General features: G+C 53.0%; 1 protein-coding gene and 1 long non-coding RNA gene across 4 annotated transcripts in view; both read right to left on the reverse strand.

Moving 5' to 3' along the window:
- The window catches only part of LOC306639416, a 43,760-nt gene extending 36,499 nt beyond the window's left edge, over positions 1 to 7,261 (reverse strand). Inside the window, exons 1-2 of one of the 2 annotated variants that reach the window (XR_013757641.1) lie at positions 6,891 to 7,261; positions 4,196 to 4,360 (exon numbers count right to left, since the gene is read on the reverse strand). This is a non-coding gene — a long non-coding RNA (uncharacterized lncRNA). The remainder of the gene's footprint in view (positions 1 to 4,195; positions 4,361 to 6,890) is intronic. The other variant, XR_013757642.1, reaches the window with a different exon arrangement.
- Positions 7,262 to 10,218: 2,957 nt separating this feature from the next.
- On the reverse strand, positions 10,219 to 17,782 carry SSH3 (slingshot protein phosphatase 3). Of its 2 annotated transcripts, none has more exons than XM_079103203.1 (14): positions 17,559 to 17,782; positions 17,049 to 17,086; positions 16,450 to 16,672; positions 15,251 to 15,369; positions 15,102 to 15,173; positions 14,813 to 14,878; positions 14,508 to 14,696; positions 14,315 to 14,408; positions 13,988 to 14,116; positions 13,842 to 13,888; positions 12,983 to 13,129; positions 12,577 to 12,777; positions 12,224 to 12,488; positions 10,219 to 11,142 (listed from the first exon to the last, which is right to left on the reverse strand). In XM_079103203.1, exons 1-14 carry the CDS (start codon positions 17,622 to 17,624, stop codon positions 10,867 to 10,869), a joined length of 1,932 nt encoding a protein of 643 aa, XP_078959329.1. In that variant the 5' UTR covers positions 17,625 to 17,782; the 3' UTR covers positions 10,219 to 10,866. The 2 variants fall into 2 exon arrangements, with proteins under 2 accessions (XP_078959329.1, XP_078959328.1); XM_079103202.1 differs by having other exon boundaries at positions 17,049 to 17,089; positions 17,559 to 17,781.
- Between the last annotated feature and the right edge of the window lie 17 nt (positions 17,783 to 17,799).

The following is a 17,799-nucleotide window of genomic DNA, read 5'->3' on the forward strand; positions in this document are numbered from 1 at the left end:
AAGAGTGGTGTTGTTTGTTTTGTGCTGCTAGTGATCAAACCCAGGGACAGGACGATCAAATGTAATCTGTAATCCCTGACTGGATCCTGAATCAAAGTTTTTAAAAGAGCTGCAACGGAAAATTAAGGGACATTTAGAGAAACACAATTTTGTTCTGCAGTCTGGATAATAAAATTACATCACACCTGTCATCACAATGACTCAGGAGGCTGGGGCACAAGGACTGAAAATTCAAGGACCGTCTCAGCAAATTACTGAGACCCTGTCTTAAAATAAAAAATAAGAGGGGCTGGGGATGTAGCTCAGTGGTAGAGCACTTGCCTACCACATGTGAGGCCCTTGGTTCTATCCCTAGCACTTTATTTATTTATTTATTTATTTATTTATTTTTGCAGTGCTGGGGATTGAACCCAGGGTCTTGTGCTTGCCAGGCAAGCACTCTACCAACTGAGCTATCTCCCCAGCCCAATCCCTAGCACTTTAAAAAATTAAGCAAACAAATAAATAAATGGGGTTGGTCATGTAGCTCAGTGGTAGAGTGCCCCTGGGTTTAATCACCACTACTGCAAAAATTAAATTAAATTCAAAAAATAATTTTAGAAACTGCATCATTATGTCTTGGTTGCTATGAAAAATAGTTTGTCAGTTCCTCAGAAAATTCAACAGAATTACCATATAATCTAGCAATTCCACTTTTAGGGAAATACTCAGATGAACTGAAAGCAAGGACCCAAACAGATGTTATAGATCTAAGTTCAAAGCAGCATTATTCACAAGTAAAACAATCCAAATGTCTATCAGCATAGGAATGGATTAAGTGTGGTATAACCACAAAGAGACTATTACTCAGCCTTAAAGGGAGTGAAATTCTGATACATGGTACAACCTGGGTGAATCTTGAAAACACTATACTAAGTGAAATAAGCGACAGACAAAAGCACAAGTAACTGCTTTCAACTACATTAAGTAGAGGAAGAGGCAAATTCACAGACAGGAAGTAGAATAAAGAAGAAACGGGGAGCTAATGTTTCATTTGTAGAGTTTCTGTCTGTGATGATGAAAAAGTTCTGGGAAATAAATAGTAATATTGGTTGTATAACATTGTGAATATACTTCATTGACGATTGGTTAAAGAAAAAAAATTTTGGTAAAATGGTAGATTTTGTCAAGTTTATTTTACCAGAATTCTTCTTATTTTAAAAGGATATTAAAAGGTAGGTAGGACAATGTCCTTATTATTGGGAAATATGGGCCAAAATATTTATGGAGGAAGTGTCATAATGCCTGCAACTCATTTTCAGAGGGTCCAAAAAAAGAGAGAACAGAAAGAAATGTGCAATAACAAGGACTCGTAGGGCATATTATATAAGTTTCACAGTACCAGTCTTTGAACTTCTCCATAGATTAGAAATTCCTCAAAAAAAGAAAAGTGTCCTGTAAATACTCTTTGGATGGAGAGATGAATGCTGGAGGGAATACTCCCAGTTAGAGAGAGTAGCATGAGCAGAGGTGAAGAGGTGGGAAGTGTTTTCAAGGAGTAAAAGGTGGTCTAGTCTGATCACAGCAGGAGATGTGGACTAGGATGTGCTGGGAATTAAAGACAGAAAGGCAGCCTGGTGTCTGGGAAAGACCAGCAGCCGAGGCACAATCTGTAGTGCACTTGAAGGCACTGGGAAGCACCACAGGAGGCAATGGACGTAGGAGCCACTGGTGAAGTCATGTAACACTGCTGAAAGATTAAGCCAGCATGACACTATTACAGCAGGGAGCCCTGGAGCAGGGACTGAGGTAAGGTGAGGAGAGGGAATAAAGGCCCGTGAGAATCTGATAACTGGTTAAAGGTGGAAAGTGAGTTATCACCTAGAGGTTCACACCTGGTTATAAGGGACAGAGGAATAGAAGAGACAGCAGGAGGGCCTGTTGGGAGATCCAGAGTAGAAGGAAAGAGAATGAGTCAGTCCTATCCTACCCTTCTTGTCAAATGGATCCTTCACAGTCCCTCAGACTCAAAAGGGCTCCAACCAGAAACAGAATTCTCCTTCCAAAGACAGCTCCTCCTTCAGAGCAGCCTCCTCGCCTGGCCCCATGAGCCATTCCCAGACCACGAAGCTCACAGATACCTCAGCCTCCTGGTGCTTTCAGTTCTGTGATTGGTGTCCCTTCAACCTAGTTCCTTCCCACCTCACCTTCAGGTAGTTCCTAGTCTTCTTGCCCCACCCTCCTCTCTTACTGAGTCCTTTCTCCTTTGTAAGAGAAAAGGAGTCAGAAGATCAGTGTGCTGGCTCACCTGGGCACCCCTAGGAGGCCGAGGTGCAGGGACCAGGCAAGGGCCTGAGCCCCTGTGGTCAGCAGTGGTAGCTGGCCCTGCCTAGAGGGAAGGGAAGAGGGAGAAGATGACTGAAGCAGGATGGCGGGGTGAGCCAGTGAGGGCTGAGGGGAGACTGCCTTAGTGACAGCACATGGGCCTTGCTCTGGGCCAGCTCCACCGAACACATGAGGCTCAGCAATACTTAGGTGGGGAAATCTCTGCTTATCAGCTCAGGCATCCCACTGACACTAAAATAAATCCATCTGATGCAATCAAACTTCTTACTCTGCCCACATGGCCCTTAGCCTCACTCCCGATGTCCCATTTTTGTGCTGAAGACAGCTTCAGGTTGGCCGGAATGCTGAGGAGGCAGAGCTCAGCCCAGCATAGGAGCATTTGTGATGATGAGTCATCAGACTGTGGACAGAGCTATAGGAGGCACCTAGTTGAGCCACCAGTGAAGGGGAGGGTGTGGAGAAGATCTCCTGAGGACCCTTTGCGGGCAAGAGTCAGTCCACTGAACTGAGATGAGCTGCCTGGGGAAATGGTCAGCTGCTGTCCCAGGGAAAAGTGCCTAGCAACAAGCCTCTGCAGGCCAAAGGAAGACAAACCAAATGGGAGGTGTATAAACAGATCCCTCTCTCACTCCAGCCTCATTCACCGAAACCCTCCTCCATAGTCGTCTCTGACTTGAGTTAGGACAGCAGATAGACCCTGCTTTAGCCTCCGCTTGTACCTCCTTGTGTGCCCTTCCTGCCACACTCACCGCCCCACCCGTACCTCGTGGCTCAATGAGGTCTTCCAGGGGCGCCAGTGGGGTGGATGTGGCGTTATCACCCAGGTCAATCTCAAACCAAGCAAAGTTTCGCTAACTTCCCTCCCCACACAGTTGGGGAAGAGCTTTCCTACTCTGTGTTCTTTAGCCCAGATTCAGAATCTCCTCAAGCATTCCAGCTATCCAGGGTGCCTATGTCGGAAAAGGCAAACCTGGCAAAGCCAAGGGGAGGAGCACCAGCTCTCAGATGAGACCTGCCACCATGAGAATTAGTTGCCTTCTAGCAAGGGTTTGAGAATAAGGCGCCTCCCTGCCAGGTGTGGTGGTACATGCCTATAATCCCAGCAACGCAGGATGAGAGGCAGGAGGATTGCAAGTTTGAGGCCAACCCCAGTAATTTAGCAAGGCCCTAAGCAATGTAGTAAGACCCTCTCTTAAAATAAAAAATAAAAAGGTCTGGGGATGTACCACAATGGCAAAGCGCCTCTGGGTTCAATCCCCAGTACAAAAAAAGAGAGAGAATGAGACCTCTTAATCTGTCTCATGACAAAAAGATGTTGGGCTGAGCTAGAAAGCTGAGGAAAATGAACAATTCTTCTGGCTGAAACAGGAAAGAAGGAAAGTGTTGGTTTAGTTTCAGGGAACCAAGGACCATGGCCTCCCCAGTGGGCAGAGAGCATCCCTTCAAAAATAACAGAGGCCAAAAAGATCACTGGTCGCAATGCCATCACTTAGCTCTTTGGCCTATAATCTAAGAACCTGGATCTCAGAGAGAAGTTAAGTCAGGTGCGATGGTACACACCTATAATCACAGCTACTCAGGAGGCTGAGACCAGCCTGGGCAACTTAGTAAGATCCTGTCTCAAAATGAAAAATAAAAAGTAAAAATCACATGAGACTGTTCTGATGTTACTGAGATCAAACAAGATCGCACCTAAGTAACAGTGTATTGTAAATTTAAAGGACCATCATGCCCCTGTAGCCAGTTGACACAGGCATCTGTGGTGGACACTGAGCTGTCATGACTGCCTCTCAAGTACCAGGCCTGGAGTTACTATGTTTTCCATGACCTTTAGCTGCAATGAAATTGTAACAACCCTGCAGGAACTTACCTGCAGCCAGTGAAGTTGGAGCAAATTGTGGAGGCAGGATGAAGAGCGGAGCAGGGCTCTGCATGTGAGCAAGGGCTGTCACAAAGAGGGTAAGAATTCACCTTGGCTCCTGTCTCCAGAAAAAGGGGAACTTGTGGCCCCCTGGAGTCCTGTGCCATCCCATATCTAGAGCAAAAAAAGGTGGTCAGTTGCACTCTGGTACCGCCCTGGTTGTACCTATTTACTGTCCCCTCACCCACTGAGCCACATAGGATTCCTGGGAAATTGAGGCCTTTGATGAGTTAAACAGGCCCTGTCCTCACAACAATTCCCTTTCAATCTTCTCAACTTGTACCCTCAAGAGACAGCTCCATCCAAGTCCTTAGGTAGGCCTCTCCTCTGTGGGTCACTGGACACTTGTCTCTGAAGGAGTTACTGCAGTGCAAGCTTCTGGGCAGGACTGGAGAATGACAAGGCCCCAGAAATCAGCCTGGAGGTGGAGCTGCTAAAGCCAACTTTGTTCCCTTGCAGCAGCTGCAGGCCTTGGTCATCTGCTGGCATGGTGGATCTAGTTTCCCACTGCCAGCTGGGTCACAGATAGGAAAGAAATGTCCCTGGAGAGGAGTAGGTCTTAGAAAACCAGAGCCAAGGATGGGCACAAAAGCCAAAAAATATCCATCACTGGTCCTCAAGGCTGCTCCATGATCCTAGGCTCTGCTTCCTCCCCTTGCAGCTCTTCACCTCAGTTGCAGGGGAAGAGGCTCATGGACCTTCCTACCTCTTTGAGAGACCTTGTCCACTGGGCTCTCAGTTGGCTGGTTCTCTGCTAAACATGACAAAAATCTGGCCCTTGCTCCATAATCATCAGCCCATTCACATTCTTCCCTTACTGGAGTGGCTATAAGAGGGATGTAAGTCTAATAAGAGGGCCTAAGGTGATACCAAAACCCCAGCCTGGTTCCTCTCTGTAGGAAACTCACAGCCTCTATACATTCATTAATGTGTACTGTGTGCTGACCACACGTCAAGCAGTAGTAAAACACTGACCAAAACCTAACCCCTGCTTTCTAAGGTGGGGCTACAGACATTTCTCCTCTGTGTGTCTCAAATCTGTGGGAAGGATACCCAGAATATCTATTCCCTACTCTTGGTCTAGGAACCTAGGACCTAGGTCTTGGTCCACATGGTTTAGGAGGCTGTCTAAATAATAATGTCTCCTCCTTGATTCTCTGATTATATAGTGACTCCACAGTGGTCTCTCTGGCCTCCAAGTCTCCATAGCATAGTCACCTGTACCCCCCCCCTTTTTTTTTTTTTGTACCAGGGATTGAACCCAGGGGTGCTTAACCACTGAGCCACATTCTCAGTCCTTTTTATGTTTGATTTTGAGACACGGTCTCACTAAGTTGCTTAGGGTCCCAATGAGTTGCTGAGGCTGGCTTTGAACTTGCAATCCTCCTACCTCAGGCTCCCACATGGCTGAGATCACAGGCGTGCAATAGTTGCACCGGGCTACCCGTACTTCTCTTATGATACATCACTTTCAATTTGATGTGTATGCATTTGTCTGTATGCAAAATGGATTTCCCCCACAGGACCTTATGTTTCTTGAGAGTAAAGACTGTCTTATACATCATTATATCCTTCAGAGTACCCCCTGCATAGTGTCAGGTACATAATAGGTGCTTAAAAAGTGCTCAGGAAATAGTTTGTACATAAAGTTGTTGAATGAATGAAGGGTTATTTGTGAGGTTATGGAGGTCCTCAATTAAGGATAAATATATAATATTCAATATTCAGACATTTTTACATCACAGCATGTAAGTGCTCACATCCTCTACAAAGCTCAAGGAAGGCAAGTATCTTCCCCACTATGTGTTGTCGGGCCTTGCCTCTTCCCTAGATGCTGTGTGGTAAAGATAAAAACTAGACTACCGCTGAAGGGGCAGAAACACTGGCCTTGAACGTCCAAACGTGGGTAAGACTCAAGCGTCCCCATCAGAATATAAAACCATCCTGCCTAGAAGAATGGATTTGCCCAGAAATAAAGAAAACGACTTCAGAAATTAGGAAAAGGGCTAATGAATGCTTTAAGAATTATCAGAAATCCGAGACTGGGGATAATTCTTACTATAGGCAAGTGCTGGGCTAAAAAGGCACGTGAATTATCTAGTTTAATCCTTAAAAACCTGAGGTACTACTATCACGAGCCCGTTGTGCACATGGAGGAAACCGAATCTCAAGAGGTGCAGTGACAGCCCAAAGTACAAGCACAAGTTCTCTGGCTCACGTTCCAAGACGAGGTTCTCTCTCAAACCACCCTAGCTCCCTTTCCTCTTGCACCTGGTGTTCAGCGAGGAGCAAGGAACCCACCGTGGGGTTCATCTGCTTCTAGTCCCGAGTTCTACAGAGGAGGGACTCAGGCTCGGCAAGATAAAGGCGTTTTCCTCTGGGCCACACAGCGCCAGAGGCTGCTCAGCAACCGCAGCGCAAGGGATCTGAGAATTCGGGTCCAAGCCCCATCTTAGCCGCCGGGGGTGGGGAACCGGGAGCGGCACTGAGCCCAGGGCGGCCGGGAGTCCCGCGCCCACCAGCCACAGAGCGGGCTCCAGCCCCAGGCGCCCTGGACGCCCTGCGGGCCGCTACCTCCACGTGCACGCGCGGCGCGAATCATCCCCGCCGGCCGCCCGCGCCCGGGCCCGCGCCTCAGGAGTACCTGCTGTCGGTGCGCAGGCCCTCGGGAGGAGGTGGCCGGCCGCTGGCGCTGGGCGAGCTGCGCTGCGCCCGCCCGAGCCCAGCCCGACGCGGACGGACCCAGGCCCCTCCACCTCAGAACGCCAAGGCCCCAGGAGCTCGCGGACGCCGGGACGCCCGGGCGAATACGGGAGGCATGGTCCCGGGAAGCAGGGCAGGACTAGCCGCGTCCCCCCAACCCCCGACCCTGCCCCCTCAGTGGTCTGCAGACCCGGTCGGTCCTAACTCCAGTGCACCTCAGCGGAGCAACACCCCACCCCGCCTCAGACTTGCGCGGCGCAGACTCCGGGGACGAGGTTCCCATGGAAACCAGAAGACGCTATTTGCGCCTGCGCAGGCGCGCTTGGCACGCTGGGAAGTGTGGTTTCCGGTGGCCGCTCGGAGGTCAGAGGAACGATCGCAAGGTGGCGCCCGAGCGTCGCGGCCGGTTCTGTTGAGCACGTCTCCCGGGACCCGGGGCGCTGCCCGTGGGAGAGGCTGCGAAGGCCTGGAAGGTAGTTTCTTGGGCAGCCCCGGCTCTGAGGCGTCAGGGGTGCGGGGTAAAGGGGAGGACCATGGCCTTCTGAACGCCTTTGAGTTTGCCGTTTAAAGGTGGCCTAGTGAGGGGCACCGGTGGTGCGGGGTAGAGGAGCGGCCGGTCTTAAGTCCAGCCCCAACCCGACTGATGGAGGAGCTGGCCCAGGACCGACCGGCTGCCCGAGGCACCCCAGCTCTCGTTGCCGCAGGGCTCTTGTCGGGGCTGGGCGCCGGGTGGGAGCGGTAGACTTCCCGGCGCCCCGCGACCCGGGCCCTCCTCGGGCAGCACCGTGAAGCCAGTGAGTTGACTGCCCCGAGCTCCATTCCCGAGTTCGGCTCCTGGGATGCGAATCCAGGAACCTGGGATCTGATTCAGGCTCCGTTGGAGATTCAGCACTGAACTCCCAAGCCCAGGTTTCTAGAAACGGTGTCGTAAGGCCCTCCCTTTTTCCTTCTGGGATTGTTGCACGGTGGTGACACGGATGTGTAGGCCGCACGGCCCTCTCAGGACGTAGACAGGCTTTCCCATTCACTGTAAATGGGTGCGACTTCTTGGAAAGATATTAAATGGTGACTCACAAAATTTTAAATGCTCATAACCTTTGCTTTAGCAGTTCTAGAAATCCATACTCCAGATTTAGCGGCCAAGTATGTGTAAAAACGCATATACAGGATTAATTAATGAGGCATTACTTGAAATGGGATAAAAAGATGTTCATAAATGACCACCTAAATAAATGATGAATTCTATAAAATGGAATGTGTGGTTATTTTTTAAATTTTTTTTGTTTTGTTTTAGTTGTGGATGGACCTTTATTTTATTTTTTATCGAACCCAGTGCCTCATACATACTAAGCAAGGGCTCTGCCACTAAGCCACAACCCCAGCCCCTGTGTGGTTATTTTTTAAATGAGGTAAATCTTTATGTACTAGTGTGGAACTTGTAATACAAAAAATTTTTTCTAAGTGCAGAATAGTATGTTAATATGCCGTCTTTCATGTTTTAAAAGAATGTACATACTCATGTATTTGATTACATAAACATGGAGTGTCTTTGGAGGACCTCAGAAGCTGTAACAGCTGTTGCATGTAAAGATGGAAGTGAGGGACCAGAGGACATGGTGGGAGACTTCATTTTATATCCTTCTTAACTGTTTTTTGTTTTTAGCAGTTTGTGTGAGCTTTGTATATGCATAGTTCTTAATTATTTGGATTTTTGGTCCAAAAAGTTTCCCTTCCAGTCTATTTCCCCAATGCCAAATTCTTAAGAGTCATCTTTGGGGTTGGGGCTGAGACTAGGTGGTAGAACATTTATTTGCCTAGCACAGGGTGAGGCACTGGGTTCCATCCTCAGCACCACATAACAATAAATAAAGTTTTTTTAAAAAAGAGTCTGCATGGATTCTAGTGTGTGTGTGTAGGGGGGTGCCGCTCAGTTCATGATTGGACCCTGCCTTTCGATCTGCCCAGGATGCAGGAGGCAGAGCCTGGCATTGGCTTTTGTCCTGACACTGTAGCACCCCCATCTGCAGCCCCAGACTGACTACTAAAGAGCAGTTCAGAGAGACTCCTGGTGGAGCGCAGGAGGGCGGCAGGAGGGACCAAGAGTGGGAGTTAGCTTCCCTGTACCCCACCTTGTAACCTGAGGCATGCCTCCTGGACAGGTGCGAATCATTCCCCTTCTGGAGAGCACATAGAGGCTGAATTCTAGCTGTGGGTAAATGGCATACATTGTTAACAAAAATCTAGTGGGGAGGGGTGCTTAGGGCTAAAGTCTAATCCCTTTATTTTACAGAAAGAAACAGAAACTGAAGGTGAAGTAACTTGGAAATAGTGAAGCTAGGACTAGAGCCCAAGTCTCCTGCCCCACAGTGCTTTAGGGTTAGAGTAGTGCTGGACATCCGCCAGGATCTGGGAGATGCACTTTTAAAGCCGGGTACATGGTCTCAGGGAGTGTGAGGAGGTTCAGTGCCCGCTTCTACCTCTGAGGCCTGCTGTGAACAAAGGAACTGAGTACTACCTCCTTCCCCCTAACAGTGTAGCACTTAGTGGGCAGGATCTTGGTGAGAGGAGACAGAAATGACAGATGGAAGCACTGACTTCTTGAACACTAAAATGAACAGGAAGAACCTCTAGGCAGAAGGAGAAGGGTCACCAAATGGCCTTCTCTGGCATTTATTAACTGGCTTGGAAAACCAGGCTGTTTTTCATTGTAGAAGGAGAAAGCTGATTTTTTTTTTTTAACTTGTTTTATTTAGTTACTTATTTGTATGAGGTGCTAAGCATCTAACCCAGTGCCTCACATGTGCTAGGCAAGCACTCTTGCCACTGAGCTACAGCCCCAACCCAAGAAAGGTGATTCTTGGAACCAAAAATGTGCTCTAGGTCTGACATCAAATGTCCAAAAGGAGTTTTAGCTTTTGGAACAGGCTTGGTCTTGTCCAGATAGCAGCCAGCTTCCAATACCTCATATATAACTCCCTTCAGCTGTCCCAACAGGGCCAAATGCCTGCTCCCTGCTGAAGACTTGTCCCCCACAGACCTGGTAGCGGGCATGCACAGCTAACATTTACCCAGGCCTACCCCAGAGAGGAGGGAGACAACACTGGCCACCTAACTCCCACTCCACCCCCAAACATACTGCTTTCCCAAACAGAGCTGTCACAGGACACCTGGGCAACAGTGACAAAACGGGAACAAGTAGGAGAAGCCAACCACCTCCTTTTGTAAACAGAGAAGGATCTGATTGAAAGACAGATGGCTTTATCATCAAATGGAAAATAACAATATGAAAATGTTTTTTTATTTCTCCATACAAAGCCAGATACAATAAGACTAAAAAACTGACCAGAGGCCATGAAGGACAAGAAGATGGCTCTCTTTGGCCTGATCCCTGTGACCCACTGAGGGCTATGGGAGGACTAGGGGCAGCAACAGGCCAGTTGTGAAGTGTGTGAGGGAGATGACCTGCCAGCTCCCTCAGAGTCTCTGGGCTGGAGACTGAGGGTCCTATCTGCCTTTGGGGACCACTGGTTCCATGGCAGTGGGTGAGGGTGGGAGGGCCAGGGTGGAATGCACAGGAGCTGAGGTGGGGCCTGAGCCAGAAAATCTGCCCTTAATAGCTCTGTTTTTGATTCCGTGGCTGCAGGTGAGTGTTTTAGGGAGTTGAGAATGAAACTAGGGTGCCCTCACCCCCAAAGGCACCTTCAGTTGCTCTACCCACACCCCTGTAGAAAGTTTTGAGCCCTTGACAGGTGGACGTGGCTTGAGATTTAAGGCTGTAGGAAGGGATGCTGAGGTGGCAGGGTCTGGGGGTGCTGGGGAGGAGCTGCAAGGAGCATGTGCCAGCCCACGGGTGGGAGGGGTGCTCGTCTGAGGGCCGGGAGCAGTTGCTGTATTTAAGGGGACAGTATGGTGCAGACTCAGGCCTCGCCCTCCTCTCTGCCTTCGTCCACACTGGCCTGCCTCACCATCTTCCGAAGCCTAGGTATGGAGGACATGCCAACCTTCTGCTCCTGCTCCTGGAAGGCCCGCGTCCGGCTGGCTACCAGGGCAGCACTCTGGAGGGCAACCACAGACTGGCGGGACTTCAGGGCAGGCCAAGACCCCTTGCGGGCCTGTGGGCCTCTCTCAGCTCTTGAGAGCTGAGGGAAGGACCTCGGAGACTCTTCATCTGAGGACTCATGGGAGGAGAAAGCCTGGAAGGGTGAAGGTATAAGGAAGAAGAGTCACTGGGAGGTTGGAGCCAGGAAAAAGTTAGGTGCAGAATGTTTGTCGAATGAATGCAGAAAAACTGAGCTGTTCCCAGGCCCCTGACGTCACCTAACTGTACCTTCCATCTGGCTCCGAGAAGCTCTCCTCACTGCCCTGCACTGGCCACCAGGTTTCACCAGCCCTCTTCTCTCACCTCTCTGTCTTTGTATAGTCAGCCTAGTGGACCACAGAGGGAACTCTGGTGCCAGGGTCTGAACTAGGCTGTGCAAACACGTGTCTGGGTTCCTGGTGAGAACACCTTTGGCAATGCCCACACCCACCCATCAGCCTTCCTATTTGGTCCATACCCTCTGCTTACTCCAGGAAGCCTCTCTCAAACATTCCTGACTCAACAGACTCTCCTTCCTCTGGGTCAACCATTTGACTTGAGTCACATGATGGGCCTGGTTTCCTCAGGCAAGGATCAGCTTCCTATACTAGCCCTTGTGCCCCAAAGCACTTAGCACACAGGGTTTTTACTCACTCAGCCATACTTGATTGCTAAAGCCCCTCTCTACCTGATTCTCTGCCACGTGGCTCCTTGGATTTGGGAGACCATATTACCCATCCCATCTAGGATAAGAAATGTCTTCAGGGCCAGCAGCTACAGCTGTGGAGCTCAGGGCCCAGGGAAGATGCTCATTTCACAGCTGGAAGCCAAGCCCCTTAGAAAGCAAGTCCATTCTTCAGGCTAAATCTGTGGAGACCTGGAGTTGGGCTGGCTTGGCCCTGCGTCTTGATTATTCCACAACCCCCAGACCTTACCTGCCCTCACTGAATTCCCTCAACTGCTCAGGAGGGCAAAGAGAGATGCCCAGGATGTGGACCCCATCCTCAGGGAGCTTGGGGACAAACTTTCCAGGTGGTGAGAGGTACTAGGAGGGTCGAATAGAAGAAGCAAGGACAGGCACCCAGAGGTCCCCCTGCCCAGGGCCTAAAGCCAAGAACTAGTGCTGGTCTGCCCCATCCTGCCCGCTCCTATAACCCCTGCCACTGCAGATGCAACCCCCCCCAACCCAGCCTCACCTCTGGGAGGTCGCTGGCCTCAGAGGCACTCTCCAACTCCGAGGAGGGCTCCAAAAGACTGATGGACCGCATGACCCCACGGAGGTTGATGCGTGGCCGCAGCCCCGTTTCTTTTGGGGCTGCCTGGCTCTCCTCCATACATTTAACCACCCCACTGCCCCCTGGTTCTGGTGGAAGAGGTGGGAATGGTGTAGAGACTTCGGAGGCCAGGGTCTCCTCTGGGGACCCCCCAGCTACTTTCTGCTCCCAGACATGGCTCTGCCGGCTGTGAGGAGGTGGCCCTGAGTCAGCTTTGAGTGGCCCAGCAGCCGTCCCCAGAACACACATCGCCCCTCCTTGGCTCTCCGCTATACCTGGCAGTCAGGATGCCCTGGTAGGTCTGCAGCTGGCGCAGAAAGCCGGGGTTTGGTCGGACAATGGGCCGGAGCTCCTGCACATGGAGCAGAGCCTGCTCCAGGCTCCAACCGTACTGCTTCATGGCATAGGCCAGCACCGTGGCAGCCGAGCGGCTGACGCCCATCTTGCAGTGTACCAGCACCCGGGTGCCCTGTGCTCTGTAGAGGTAGGATGCAGTGAGCCCCCAACCCTTCCTGGCCCTGAGGGCCCTGCAGCGTGGGGGGAGGAGTGGAGAGGGGCTCGGGACCCAACAGGCACAGGGCTGGCCTAGGGCACAGAGCTGAAGGCAGAACGGGCAGGAGGAAGGCCCTAGGCCTTTCTGAAGCCGGGGCCAGCCAGTGAGATGAGCCAGGAGGAGCTGACCTCGCAGCCTCAATGAAGCGGTGTGTTTCTTTCCAGTGGGGCAGCAGCTGCGCTGACTCCTCATCCCAGAGGCGCACGTTGTGGTAGGTGAAGCGCTCGGGGTAGAAGTTGTCAATCTCCCGGGCCATGTTCAAGATGTGGCTGACCCTGTACCAGAAGGTCCAAGGACAGGCTGACATGGACACCAGACTCAGCAGACCCTGGGTGTTTCTGTTTAGTTCTGAAAGCCAGGTAGCGACAGCACCTGGGAAAAGAGCTGAACCAGCTGGCCAGTGACTGATCATGAACACGTCATTCTGCCTGCTGGCCTCGAGTCGCCCAGCTGGTTCAAGTAGCTGAGGCAACTGCCACACTAACCCTTCCACATTCTTGGAACTTAGAGCACATCTTTTGCCCTAAGTTGAGAGTGGGTGGCTCTGCAGCAGCAGGTGACAGGGGCTTTAGCAGGTCTCCCAGAAACCCATGGACAGATGAAGGAGTCACCTATAAGAGCAGGCAATTGGGTCCCCACTGGAAAGGAGGGATTTCCTTCTCCCTTGAGACATGGCCAGGTGTGCAAGAGCCATTTCCTGCTTGGAAAAGGTGGTCCATGGCAGTGCAGGCTGCTGCCCTCCTCTTGGCATGGTCAAGGCCCTTTATGCTGCAGACAGGGGGCCAGTAGCGGGCCGATGGGGCAGTATGATGGCCGTCTGTCCAGGCCTGAGAGCCCAAACAAGGGCAACAGCATAGGTGGGGTTGGAAGCGAGCCAGCGGGTGCTGGGAGTGGTCTCAGGCTTCTGAAGCTGGCCAGGCCACTCCCCAGGGGGAGGCTGAGAGAAGGGGAGAGAGGGTGGCAGTCCTGCAGGGCTCAGAACCCCACCTGTTCCTCTGTAGCTCTTCCAGGTTGGCTGCATTCCACTCAGAGCCCTGTGGAGTGGAGAGAAGCACCAGGCTCCCTTGCTCAGTCTGTGCCTCTGACCAGCAGCCACGGGGGTCTTGTCGCCCACCCCTGCAGCCTTTGCTCACCAGGTAGAGGTGGGGGAAGATGCGGGAAGCCCTGTCTTGCTGAGCCATGAGCAGCAGCATCTGGTTGTCAATGAAGTCCCGGTACTGCTGGAGAGGCTGTCCCAGGCGCAGCTCCAGGGCCTGGCGGATCTGTGGCAGGACCCAAGAGGAGAACTTCCTGACAAGCGCCCCCTCCCACAGTCTGGGGCCTCTGAAGACAGCAACCTGTCCCATCTAGACAGCTGAGGCTGTGACTGGGCCGAGACCAGGGCATGCTCAGGACTGAAGGGCAGCAGGTGGGAAGGGCGCCGGGAGAGGCAAGCCCTGGGCCCCACCCACCCTGCCCACCTCTTTGGAAGTGACGCTCTCCAAGTCACTGGTGTCTAGCACCTCCCACAGCTCAGCCCGGATCGCCTGCTCCATCTGCTCCTGTTCTGAGGGCCTGGGAGCAGAACCCCTCAGTCAGAGGGTCCTCCCTTCTCTGCCATAGCACCCCCCACCTTTACCTTCTGGCCCTTCCCCCCGGCCTTCCTGCACTGACTGGCCAGGCTCTGCACTGGGAGGTCGCAGGGACTCCAGGTCAGCCATGGCCATCCACTCGTTGAGGCAGCTCTGGTCAGAGTTCAGTCTCTCCTGGTAGTGGGCAGTCCAGGCAAGGGCACTGCCACCGGGTACGAGGCCGCTGCCCAGAGCCACCTCACATGCCTGGTGCAACACCTGGAGCGTGGCCCTGGGACAGGAGGAGAGTCTGTGTCACACTGTCTTCCCTGTTTCCGTCACCCAGGCCCTGCAGCCATCTCCCAAGAATAAGAGGCTGGCCTGGGGCTCAGCCACTGCAATACTTACCACATGGTCTGGATGGAGATGGGCTTGAAGATTCGACTCTGCCCGCCAGATGTCACGCTGAAGCCCCTGAGGAGATGAGGTGGGGGTGGAACCAAACTCCAGACTCTCAGACAGAGAACCTGTCCATCCATTTGTCAGATGTGGGAGTCTGAGGCCCAGAGAAGTTAGGCGACTTGCCCAGGATCACACAGTGAATCTGAGGTAGAGATAAGAGTAGGCCCCAGGCCCCAACCCAGTTCTGCTATTGCCCTCGCCTCTCTCCTCCCCTCCTCCAGTTGCCATGGCTTACCCATCTCCATCCAGGTACACCTGGGTGTCACTCCAGAGGGGCAAGACCAGACCTAGGGTGCAGTAGGGGGAGCTGGCAGGAACAGAGAGAGAGAGCCATTGTCCCTAGCACCTCACTCCTTGCCCTGTCCCTCTTCTCCCTGCTCCCACCTGCTGTCAGGGAAATCCACCCCCAGGAGGACTGTCTCCTCCGGGCTCAGGCATTCCCGTGTGGAAACCACCAGCAGATAGCGGAGTCGCAGAGGCCAGGCTGTCTCCAGCTGGGCTGCCTGGGAAAGATGAGATGGGAAAAGCCCCAAGTCACTGTGTCCTTGGGGGGCCTGCTCTGCCACCCCACTTGGACACACCCTGATCCAGAACAGCCTTGCTGGCTCCTGTGTCCCCCACTCCCACCCCTGGGTCCCAACTTGTGGATTTCATGATCCACTGAGATGTTTGAAAGGTTCTTTCTGGGGCTGGGCTGGGGCTCAGTGGTAGAGCACTTGCCTAGCATGTGTGATGCCTGGGTTCCACTCTCAGACTGCATATAAATTTAAAAAAAGGTCCACTGACAACTAAAAGTATATTTTAAAAAAATAAAGTGGATTTAAAAAAAAAAAGAAGGCTCTTTCCTGAAGGGAGAGCATGTGGGAAAAAGGGGTGAAGGGGCCCAGTGCGGTGGCACATGCTGCAATCCCAGCAACTTGGGAGGATTTAGCAAGGCTCTAAGCGACTTAGAGCCGCTGTCTCAAAATATCAAAAAGGGCTGGGGAAGTGGCTCAGTGGTTCATTCAATCCCAGTACCAAAAAAAAAAAAAAAAGAAAGAAAAAAAAAGAAAAAGTGGGGAGAAATGGGACTGACGGTGGCCCGGTTGGGGGCTTTGCCTAGGGAGGCGATTTTATAAAAACCCTACCATTTATGTGAGGCCATAGGTTCCACCCCCAGCACCACACACAAAGTTTATCACCAAAGGACCGTTAAGGACCTAATCTCATGGAAGGGACGGCGCCCCTCTTTTAAGTCCAGCTTTAAGAAAGACTGCATCTTGTTTTTCACACTTGGCGCCTGATGGTGTCTCCACGGGCCTCTGGCTCTCGGGCTCCCTTGACCTGGAGTGCTCATGTCATCAGGAACCTCCCTCTGTGAGTCCCACCTCACGGGCCTAATTTGGCATTCCTGCAGGACAAACCTCCCTTGTCCTTTCACAGCCCTCCAGAGACCGGCAGCCATGACCTCGCCCTGTTAAAATGTCAGTAGCTGAAACAGCAGGGTTCTCATGCTTGGGTAACCTCTCCACTGCTCAGGGTGCCCCCAACAGACACACAGGGGCTCCACCACCTCCAGGTGGGGGCTACAGATGGCCCCTCACCAGACGAATGTCATCCTGTGGCCTCAGCAGCTCCACCATGAGGTGCAGGTGCTGCCTCTGCACGTGTTCCCGGGGCCCTTGCCGGTTGTCCATCTGGTCCCCAAGGGGCGACTCTTCATCCTGAGGTTCCTCCGCTGTCTCAGAGCCGGCCTCAACTGCATCACCACTGTCTTCCCCATCCTGCAGTCCCAGGACAGCCCCACGGAGCACTGCGAAGCTCTGCCTGGCAGGGTCGTGGGGGATCATTATGGCCCTGGGATTCCCAAACTTTAGGGGACGTCTGAATCCCTGGGGGACTTCTTGAAGTGGATTGTTGACCCCCTCCCCAGAGTCGGCAGGAGTCAGGCCCTGCCATCTTATCCTGCCCTTTGGAGTGGGTGAAGGAGTGCCAACTGACCAGGAGGAAGGTAAAGGTCAAGGTAGCCTGAGGCATCTGCCCAGAGCCAGCTGGGCCCCAGGCAGGACCCTAGAGCCAAGGCCCCCATATGCACTAGAGTTTGGCTGCGAATTCTCCAGGGAGCCCTCTGTCCCTGACACCTGGAGTCCAGGATGGGCTTGGACTGGATGGAGGCGTCTGGTGTCCCAGGAAAGGTGCTCACCTGCGCTGGAGCTGGCTTCTGTGCCTCGCAGCCCGGTCCTGCTGAGAAAGCAGCCCCAGGCGAGCGTGAGGGTTCGGAGGACTCTCCTTCCCTCCCTTCTCAGGGTGGCACGGGGGAGGGGGAGTTACGCTGCCCTTCTTTGGGGGTGCGACGAGAAAAGGTGTCAGTTGTCAATTCCCTTCCCAGGCCGCTCCCTGCGGGGAGGTACTATGGAAGCCCGAGTTCAAGTACAGCGAAGCGCGGCGGGGCGGCTGGGCTGGGGGATGCCGAGGATGTGCCCGGGGATAGCCGGGGTCTGGGCCTCCGCAAAGGGGCTGGCGCTCAGGACTCCGGATCTTGCTCGGCGGGGTTCCCGGGAGCCCAAAGCCCCCCCCCCCCCGCAAGCCCCTCGAGTCTGAGACTCGAGGTTCCTCTCGCCCACCCCCAGGCATAGGAGGAGGCTGCGGGCAGGACGCACTCCCCAGGCCCAGCTGGCAGCCGACTGCGTGGGCAGCACCAAACCAGACTCACCGTGGGCCCCACAGGCGTGGAGTGGCCGCTGGCCGGGGGCGAGCGACTCACTGTGACCAAGGCCATGGACCCAGGCCGGGGCCACCTGGGCGAGCACCAGGCACGGCCCCCTCTCACAGCCCCACGGATAGTCCCTGCCCCGCAAGACCAGGAAGGAAAGACTGGAGCCACCACGGCCTGGCACCTCCTCGGGGGCGGCCCTTAAAGGGCCAGACTCTAGTCCAGCTGGGCTCGCAGAGCC

Source organism: Sciurus vulgaris (genome assembly GCF_902686455.1).
Source record: "Sciurus vulgaris genome assembly, chromosome: 11".
Taxonomy (NCBI): Eukaryota; Metazoa; Chordata; class Mammalia; order Rodentia; family Sciuridae; genus Sciurus; species Sciurus vulgaris.